Source organism: Littorina saxatilis, linkage group LG7 (genome assembly GCF_037325665.1).
Source record: "Littorina saxatilis isolate snail1 linkage group LG7, US_GU_Lsax_2.0, whole genome shotgun sequence".
NCBI classification, from domain to species: domain Eukaryota; kingdom Metazoa; phylum Mollusca; class Gastropoda; order Littorinimorpha; family Littorinidae; genus Littorina; species Littorina saxatilis.
This window is the reverse complement of record NC_090251.1, coordinates 57,448,172-57,458,405: the sequence shown is the minus strand read 5'-3', so window position 1 is coordinate 57,458,405 and position 10,234 is coordinate 57,448,172. Positions and strand designations below refer to the sequence as shown.

The window sequence follows — 10,234 nt, the reverse complement described above, 5'->3', positions numbered from 1 at the left end:
GGGGCAGATCTCAGATAATAAGGAGAACTTTTTCCACGGGAAGGGCCGTGCCTTTAAATTGGCGGATAATGGTTGGAAGTTGCTTCTTTGTCGTCTGAACAATAGCGCAAACCACCACGACACTGCCCAGTGTTTTGCAAGGGATAGGAGCGTCTTTGGACACACATAGTGTGGCTGAGGGGCCAGTGGTGGACTTAAAAAAAATAAAAAATTGAAAAATGAAAGAAACTTTTTTATAGTGCTTAAGAAGAAAAGTTGTCCAAGACGATAAATAGTATCTTGTGTTTAAATGATGAAGTACTATTCTCAGTAATCGGTATGGTCTACTCTGGCACATTTTGTTAGTGATAAGCGGACCAACAATGCCGAGTAAATTTCCATCCCGGATTATTAGGCTTGACTGAGTGACGAACCACACTGACCTCTCTAGCCAGTCAGGTGTGCTGCGTGCAAGCTTATCATTATTACACTTGTCACGTTCTCTTCAATCAAGTTTAGTGTGGCTGTTTCAAATAAGGGCACGAGATCGAGAGTTCCAAAGAATATCATCTGAAAACGAGACTGAGCTAGGGGCTCTTTTTAGGTATAAATGTGAAACAATGCAGCGTGTTCAGTAGATCATTCTGCAATGCCAACACTGAGATTGACTAAGTGTATTGATTTCGCTTTACGAAAAAAAAAAAAATTCTGTCGCTCTTTCATTCCTCATAGTTTCTGTGTGACAGGGGAGGCTACCGCTCCTTTCACAGCAGACTCTGCACCCGAGTTGTTGGCCTTTAAAAGTCAACACCAGTGGATTGTAGAAGTTTGTTTGTGATGGTGTCTGCAGGTGGTTTCCGATTGTCTGTATGTTCATGGAAACCTTCGGGTTTGCATAACAGTTGTTATAGGGCTAAGAAATTAGCCCTAACATTTTCAATCCTGTTTGATTGCACTTCGCTTCCCGAGGTGATCGTAGTGTTTCGGCACACGGCCACATCTGGCGCTTGCGAGCAGGGATGGGACCCGGCATGATATGTTCAGGTAATGGCATAATATGACAACTGAACATTTTCGTGCTGTTCCCATTCTGCGAACTTGGGATGGACAGTGGTCCCCCGGTTCGGAACTTCGGGACGAAGTTCATTTCAAACGGGGGCGATTGTGACAGGGGAGGCTACCGCTCCTTTCACAGCAGACTCTGCACCCGAGTTATTGGCCTTTAAAAGTCAACACCAGTGGATTGTAGAAGTCTGTTTGTGATGGGGTCTGGTGGTTTCCGATTGTCTGTATATTCATGGAAACCTTCGGGTTTGCATAACAGTTGTTATAGGGCTAAGAAATTAGCCCTAACATTTTCAATCCTGTTTGATTGCACTTCGCTTCCCGAGGTGATCGTAGTGTTTCGGCACTCGGTTACATCTGTACCTCCCTTTTTTTTCTTGTTTTTTTCTTGTTGTATCTCCCGCCAAAATATAATTATCATTTCCCGTGATCACGTAGTTGTGAGAGTGAAGGCTGTGTGCGGGATGTCAAAATGGACCCACACAGGGCCGGACCAAATGAGTTGTAAGGGGGGGGGGGGGTTCCTCCTTTTTTGGGGGGGCAAATCAGCGAAGTGGCGAAGCTTGCAGGCGCGCGAACTAGGGGGGTCCGGGGGCATGTTCCCCCGGAAAAAATTTGAAAAACGGTTAAAATCTGTGCAATCTGGTGCATTCTGGGCCTTGTTTTGAGGGCCCGTTAAGAGCAGCATTGTTTTGGTGCTAAACCTAGTAAAAAAATCAAACACTCAAAGCAAGGTACATGCTTTTTCCATGGGTGGGGTTCCGGAACCCCTGGAACCCCCCCCCCCCCCCCCTGGGTCCGGCCCTGCCCACATCACTGAAGTACCGTCTGTTACAATGTTCTTACCTAATGAAACACTATACGTTAATTGGATCTGTGATCCAAACATGGCTTTTGGTCAATCGAGATGGAAGTTTATTCCACAAGCCCGTAGGGCGAGTGGAATAAACTGCCATCGAGATTGACCAAAAGGCATGTTTGGATCACAGATCCAATTAACATATATATCTCGACATTCACTGGTCTTAGGGTTTTTGTTTTCAAAGAAGAAAGAAACTTGCTTGAACACGGACCACTTCTCCGAGCAAAATCAACAAACCTAATCACTCGCATTCCACCTCAAGGTCTCGGCCAACCAATACTATGGCATACCAAAGAAACTACAATGGGAAGAAGGATAACTTCCTCATTGGGCATGCTTAGAAATGAGAATGGCTAAATACGAGTTATTCCCCTTTTCTACATGCTGACCAGGCTGTCTCCTGCTTTGTCATGACTAGTACAGTCGATCTTTCTCATGCTGTGACTTGCTTTATTTTCACATTTTCGGTATTTAAAACAGCAAACACACACACACACACACACACACATACACTGAAGAAGTTTCCATTCTGATTCGGTTATTTTATTTGGTGCTATATGTTTGCTTCACATTGTTTCTTTTACATTGCTTTAGGTATCCCAATTCGCTAAACACATCCATAATGCATGCATGGCTCATTCGAAAGAGGGCAACTGAATAACTGATGCCCAATAGCAATAAATACTGAACAACTGAACAATAAATAGCAATAAATGATGACAGCGCCAAGTTTTTAAGTACAAAGTGAAATCATGTGACTGGACAAAGGCACAATTACAAAATACAAATAAAAAAATCGAGGCTCATTTTAAATTAAGTTCTCAGCTCATGGGGAAGCATAAGGTGACCCTAGAAACCGAAATTAGGAGACCTCCCGCCCCCGGGGCAGACTAAAAAAAAAAAGGGGGGGGGGGGGGGCTAATTTGTGAAAAAGTATAAAAGGAATCGAAAACTGTATACATGTATTTAGTTAATACCCCAAAAATTGTATAGTATATACAATGTCAGACCCTAAAGAAAGTTTGTTAGTCTTTGCTTAGGCAAAACAAAGCAAAATAGCCTGTTTACGGTATCCCGACCAACCCTATTTTTCTAGACCAACCCTAGACTTTTTTTTGGCATTTGGAAAAAAAGAAAAAGAAAAAAAAAATCAATTTTGTTCCTGTTTTTTTGCAAAATAATTTAAAAAGATGGTTATAAAATTTTTTTAAGAAAAGCCGACCTACCGACCCTCTTTTTGTGTGCCTATGTTACTGTAAACAGACTAAAAGGTACATCAGAAACAACACACCAGGGAGGGTCCAAAATTGTATCAAAATATAGATGGTAGGGAATTCAAAATAAAAAGACAATAGACAAAACATGTACTTCGGCTCATAGAGCCTTCTTTAATTTTTGACTCATTAAGTCCATGCTCCGAGAGTCCTTTTTTTAATTTTGAATTGCCTACCATCTATTTTTTTTATACAATTTTGGACCCTCTTTGTACGGAGAGAGTTGGCAATTGTTAATCACATTCTCTCATCTCATTGACTCTCCTTCAGCTCCTTGGTAACATGCGTTCCCGTCTCTGCCAGGATTGGACACAGCAGCAGATAACCGGTAAATATGTAACAGGCATAAATGGCAAAATAGCTCGCCTCGCCTGATAATATAAGAGACAACTGTTCTACTACAAAGTCTTTCTTGGGAGGCTTGGCTAATTTACTCGCTCGTTTTACACGGGGTTCCATCGTTTTCTTTTCTAATCGGAAAACCTTGCTCCTCAGTTTGTTGACCTTCTGCCAAAGTTCCGCTTCACGAGGGGATGGGAAGATGACGACTTTGATGCTTTACATCCTATGTCCTCCAGGATCGCCTGAATGTCATCTAAAAAAGAAAACACACATAAAATAACATAACCATAACAAGTTACAACCTGGAAGAAATTAAAACACGTGTAATTAAATCACAAAATGAAAATAAACAATAGCGTAGGAAGGCAGGCCAGAAATGAAGTGTATTAGCAACTATGGATACGATGTGGAACAATGATGGAATTGACCTTGTTTGGTACTGAATGGGTGAGGCCATTAGAACTGTACCCACGGAATACGCGCTATATAAGCTTCATATTGATTGATTGATTGATTGATTGATTAGGACAACAGTACCAGGTAAACTCCTCACACACCATGCCTCTTTCTTTCTTTCTTTATTTGGTGTTTAACGTCGTTTTCAACCACGAAGCTTATATCGCGACGGGGAAAGGGGGGGGGGGGGGGGGGGGAGATGGGAATAGAGCCACTTAATTGTTTCTTGTTACACCATGCCTCTAACAGGATATGTTTCCCATCTTTACGTGTTGGAACTACAGGTACAATTTCATCCATCCATGCATCCGCCCTATACAGCTTCTTCTTCTTCTTCTTCTTCTTCTTCTGCGCTTGTGGGCTGAAACTCCCACGTGCACTCATTTTTTTTGCACAAGTGGAATTTTACGTGTATGATCGTTTTTACCCCGCCATTTAGGCAGCCATACGCCGCTTTCGGAGGAAGCGTGCGGGGTATTTTTTGTGTTTCTAAAACCCACCGAACTCTGACATAGATTACAGGATCTTTTTCGTGCGTACTTGGTCTTGTGCTTGCGTGTACACATGAAGGGGGATAAGTCACTAGCAGGTCTTCACATAAGTTGACCTGGGAGATCGGAAACATCTCCACACTTAACCCACCAGGCGGCCGCGACCGGGATTCGAACCCTCGACCTTCCGAGTTAATAGACCGACGTCTTACCACCCCGCCACAGCGCCCGTCACCCTATACAGCAATTATCAACTATGTAATGGATGGGTTTAAACATTTTTTGATGTCAGGGTGTTCTTCATGGTTAAAAATCTCTTACCTGGTTGAACAATTTGTGCATCAGGCGACAGGTCGGTGCTGGCTTCATTTGTAGCTACCCTTTGCGATGGTGGCTTCCTCCCACTAGCAACCTGCAAATGCACAGCTCTTTAACTGACAAACTCACAACCAACACCCAGTCACAATGAAACAATTCTCCCAATTTCATGGCATTGGTCTTAGGCCACACAAAAAAGTGTATGTTTCTCGTAAGGCAAAACAAAAAATAATCTGTTTACAGTATCCGGACCGACCCTATTTTTTTCCCACCGGCCCTAGACTTTTTTGGGGCATTAAAAAATGAAATTAAAATATTCAGATGGCTAAAATACAAAAATAAAAAGCCGACCTACCGACGCTATTTTTGGAGGGCCTATGTTACCTTAAACAGACTTTTTTTGTGGCCTAACATGACTAAAGGTGGAGATTTTTTTTCTAAACTTTTTTTTTTAAACCATCTTTTTAACTTATTTTGTTGAAAAACAGGAAAACAATTGATTTTTGAATACCCCTTTTATTTTTGAAAATGCAAAATAAAAGTCTAGGGTCGTCGGGAAAACATAGGTAGGGTCAGGTGACCAGAAACATACAACTTTTTTGTTGTTGACGCCGACCCTATACTTTTTTTGCCATTTGGGGCTGTTTTTTGGCAAAATAAGTTTATCATATCATCATAATCAAGACGTCGATCCAAAATAAGTAACTTTTTTTGGTTGGCCTTATCATTTTTTTGCGCTAAATGCAAACAGGCATTATTTGATGGGAACAATGCTGGGTTTTTTTCAATTCTTACATCAGCCTCAAACTTGTCATTACTCAACCTGCATTTAATAGTGTGCTTCATTGGTTTGCAAAAACCTAAAACCAATAAATAAATAACCTTCGGTGGTGGATTGGGCACTGCAAACAATGTCGGGACAGCATTCCACACAAGTGATCCTCTCTGCAGGATTGTTTTACTGGTTGGCCTCAAAGTGATCAGTACAAAGCTTGAGACCTTGAACATCAGCTGGCTGCAGCTTTTCAAAGTCCTCTCGCCTTGTGAATTGCATCCATATTCTGCACCTAGTTTGACAATAAAAACAACAATGTTATTGTTAAACTAAGCAAAAAGGAAAGACAAAAAATAAATCAGATCTTCAGTCTAAATCTAACGCTCTGCCTGAACGCAAAACGGATGAGTTATGTACCTTTGTACTGTAGTTTTCCCGTAAGCAAGGTTTGATAAAGATTTCGGCAAATATGCCCACGGGTAGTTTGTCATCAAGTGTAAACTGTTGTTTTGTACTGACTGCTGACTCACACTCACAGTCGTAAGTACAGTGTACACATGCACACACAGGTACACACGCAGACACACGCGTACATAGTACAGCTAGTACAGAAATCTCAGGATGAACCGATCCATGCTATGTTTGTAATATTTCATTTGCATATTAGTTCTATAAATACTGTAGTATCATAGCAGACAAAAATGCCCAGAGACAGTTGGCTTATCTGAGTGAGTTGACTCGAGCCATTGCATTCTCATTCTGAAGAAGGTAAACCTGATGAAATAATCACTGCACAACCCACCTTTTTTTTTTTAGGGAACTTGTGGAAAGTTTTCCCGAAGCAGCTCTGTTTGTAACGGGCGTTCTTGCAACAATAAGCCGAGCACAATTTACCACCACCTCGCACGCGATCGGTACCTACGCGATCCGCCATTTTGTTTTCGCCGTCAGCATGTGACTAGGGACGATAACCCACAAACACTTTTTCGCATTTTCTTCGCAAGTTCCACGTCTTCCTTATGTACAGTGTTTGGGCATACTCGTAGCAAAGCCGCCGAATGGTACCGTAAACCAAGAATAGTGACGTAAGAGAATAGAATATCGTCTTTTGATTTGGAACGTGACGTGTTTCAGAACTTCTTCTGGACAACTCGGATGGTCTTCTGCGTAGTGGTTGGCACGAGATTCTTTTTCTTCTTCGACAGTTCATCCTCCGATACTGTAGAAAAACGTTTCATCTTTGTTTCACTTTCGAGTATGCGGACGACTGAACTTGACCGCTAAAAAGTAGTCCTTTCGGTATTATTACGCCGAGTCTGAACATGAGGTCTGAACATTGTTTTTAGGCAGGATCTAGGTGAAAGCGATGCTGTTCTTATCTCTGTGTACAGTCGAGAGAGAGAGAAATGCATGTCGAGACATAATGTCTTGACGTAAAGTACTCTACATTGAAAGAATGATCCCTCTCGCCGAGACTAACAATAGATGTCCATGTAGGCTTTTGACGTTAAGAGCTTATTGATTAGTTGACGTGCGGGACCTGATCATGTGCCACGGTGGGCCTGATCGAGGGTCACGTGGCTTTCCTGCCCAAGAATGCTCACAATTATTTCGTAAACAAAATTGCAGTTTTTGACTCCTTGCATGGAAGTCAATTAAACTTGGTCTTTTATAACGAATACCCGCCTGAGCCATGACTGAAAGCCCTGACAAGTTCAGAAATTCAGTATTAGGTACTGCTTTTTCCAGCCGGTCTACTTTCAGCCTTAACTGAGACCTCCACAATTCTGAGAAAATCAGGAGGCAGTGGAAAAAAACCAGGGTCCTTAATTGGGGGTGGGGGGTGGGGGGGGGGCTAACTGGCGGGTTCTACTGTAATAATGTTATAATCAGAAGAAAGCAATATTTTTGCCACTGAATATAGAGAGGATGTTTTTTCTTCGCCATCAGCTCGTTGTAAACAGAGAGAGAGAGAGAGAGAGAGAGAGAGAGAGAGAGAGAGAGAGAGAGAGAGGGAGGGAGGGAGGGAGGGAGCGGGAGGGAGGGAGGGAGGGAGCGGGAGGGAGGGAGGGAGGGAGGGAGGGAGGGAGAGAGACAATGACAATGACAATGACAATTCTTTATTTAACGAGGGTAGTAGATTAAGCAGTGGTCTGCTTTTTTACATCCAGCCCTCGCCCTAAAGAGGGACTAACTACAAAAATGAAATAAAAATACAAGATAAAAAATAGAAAACTAAAATTCTACATTTTAACAGATAACTAAAATGAAAACACATTATACATATGTACACAAAATGCATTGCATTGAGGTAAATTGCGAGTTGATTGATGTGAATTAAGTGGTATAGTGCAGCTTGCACTTTCTCAACTTCATGCTCTAATCCATACATTACATTTTAAAGAAAATCAATCAACAAGCAAGACATTGCTAAGATCATCAGAGAGAGAGAGAGAGAGGGAGAGGACAAGACAAGAAAAATTCTTTATTAACGAGGGTATACGTAATGGCATAAGCACCCTCGCCCATGGGAGGGACTAATAATACGTTTTATAAATGTTTTATAAATGTTAAAAAATAACAAACAAAAAAACAAAACAAACAAAAGAAAGAGAGAGAGAGAGAGAGAGAGAGGGAGAGAGAGAGAGAGGGTGCACCATCACCATCTTCATGAAGAGATCCATCTTACACAAACGGAACAATAAAATCGAAAGTAGACGTGCCTATTTTTGTTTTACTCCCGTGATTGTTTCCCTTTGCCCCTTGACCTACTTACACGTGAAGCCAAGGTCGGCGAGGTCAGGGGTCAAACCTTGACGCGATGCACACACACTAACACACATATTACACACCGAGTTTATCTGTCAGTTGTACGCGCCATTGTATGACCGATAAGACAGTGTTTCCGAGGTTGACATAGCGACTCTGTCCTTCTCAAAGCATTCACCGAGTAGCCAGCACTAGGAACAACGTCGTGTTGCCTTTTCCAAAACGTGAGGACAGTAAACCGAGCTGGAATGTCTGCGGAAAGTTGCTCTCGTCTGAAACTTGCAAGCGGGCACCGTATTCCAGCCATCGGGCTTGGCACGTACGCACCTAAAGAGGTAACATTAAACCTATATAATGTCATGTTGCATGGACTTTTGTCGTCTGTTCACTGTGCAGGTGTAACGTGGTAATACAATCTGCAAGTGGCGAGAACAGATTTGATGGGGGTCGTGCACTGTTTGTCTGCATCTGGCGAAACTGGGACTCGAACCCAGAAATATCACATGCGCGTTGCGTGTTCGTCAACGTGTACTCGCTGTCGTGTTTGTGTGTTTTTGATGGGTGCGCACACACACACACACCACGTGCGATCGAAAACATCTTGATGCTAAATCGATCTCGCGAGAAATGTAAATTTTGTAAACTGTCACGGCCTGAAAATGATGATTTTCTATTGAGAGAGAGAGAGAGAGAGAGAGAGAGAGAGAGAGAGAGAGAGAGAGAGAGAGAGAGAGAGAGAGAGAGAGAGAGTATTGAGACCTTTTCTTTCATCCTACCAGTAAAATCAGAGACTTTATACATACAGTATACACACATACACACACACACACACACACACACACACACACACACAAATGTGCGCGCCTGCAGATTCTATTTTGACATTGTCAAAGCCCCGAATCACCAATTTGGCTAGAGGAGAGAATGGGGGAGGGGATGGGGGGGGGGGGGGGGGATAGGGGTATGCCCCTCAGCCCCCTCCCCCTTGTTTAAAACTTTGTTAGTATTATACTTATAGTTTCCAATTTGTCATCCATAAAATTGTAGTGAGAGGTTTTTTTCTGTCTGTTTTGAACTTCAAAATGAGAAATTGAAGAGTTAATGAGGTATAGACACTTGAAGAATGATGTCACTTATACGTTCTACAGTAGCTCTGGTGGGTGACTTTGTAGAGTAGGCCTACAGGTATCAAAATGGGTCAAGTTTGTTTTAAGTTGTCGGCTTCTCAAGATAAAGTGCTGTCAGTGACAGGCTTGAGGTATGTAAAGCAGTGATAACATGAGAATTAATGGATTGAATCAAATCAAGTGTGTGGATGGACATCTTAATTTGATATTTGTTCTTAGCCTACCACTATCTTTTTAGCCTTTGGCTTAAAGGTCCTTGTCTACATTTTTATACCGAAATCGCCATTTGACCATTAAAATGCAGAGTCTATTAATTATTATCTACAAATATCAACAATACACCCCCTTTCGATCAGGAAAGACGAAGCCAGTGTAGCCGTTTGAAAATTCATTGTAGTATTCCAGCGTAGTACTCATAGTAGGATATACTTATTTGGAAAATGCCAAGCGCAAAACTCCTCTCAAATCCCGTGCATTTCGTGCGTTTAAAAAAAAGCTTGGACAGCGCTCCAGTGTCAAACTGTTGCTGCACTTGTTTGGGCGTGGCTACTAAGCATAGTGACATGAATTTGATTGGTCAGTATTTTTAGGCAAAGCACATGTTCTCAGCAAACAGAAAACAAAATATTGGAAGCGTGAGTCACGCTACCCAAAAATAAAATCTTTTTTTACATATATTTCTTTTTCTATAACTTTTTTCCCCATGGTTCATTCATCATTTGACATAATTTTGTATCAAAATCTAACCATAAGATTATTGAAAAAAAGCAAAAATG

General features: G+C 41.9%; 1 protein-coding gene and 1 long non-coding RNA gene across 4 annotated transcripts in view; one reads left to right on the top strand and one right to left on the bottom strand.

The window, feature by feature from the left end:
* The window catches only part of LOC138971882 (1,5-anhydro-D-fructose reductase-like), a 39,164-nt gene that overhangs the window by 7,162 nt on the left and 21,768 nt on the right, over nt 1–10,234 (top strand). Inside the window, exon 1 of one of the 3 annotated variants that reach the window (XM_070344724.1) lies at nt 8,363–8,666. The exons of the other annotated variants lie outside the window; for them this stretch is intronic. Within the exon in view, the coding sequence (XP_070200825.1) occupies nt 8,580–8,666 (87 nt within the window). The 5' untranslated portion in view covers nt 8,363–8,579. Of the gene's footprint in view, nt 1–8,362; nt 8,667–10,234 lie in introns of those variants that run through there. 3 annotated transcript variants of the gene reach the window in all.
* Nucleotides 2,434–5,803, bottom strand: LOC138971878 (uncharacterized). The gene is made up of 3 exons (XR_011457412.1): nt 5,670–5,803; nt 4,791–4,881; nt 2,434–3,775 (listed from the first exon to the last, which is right to left on the bottom strand). It is a non-coding gene; the product is annotated as an uncharacterized lncRNA (long non-coding RNA).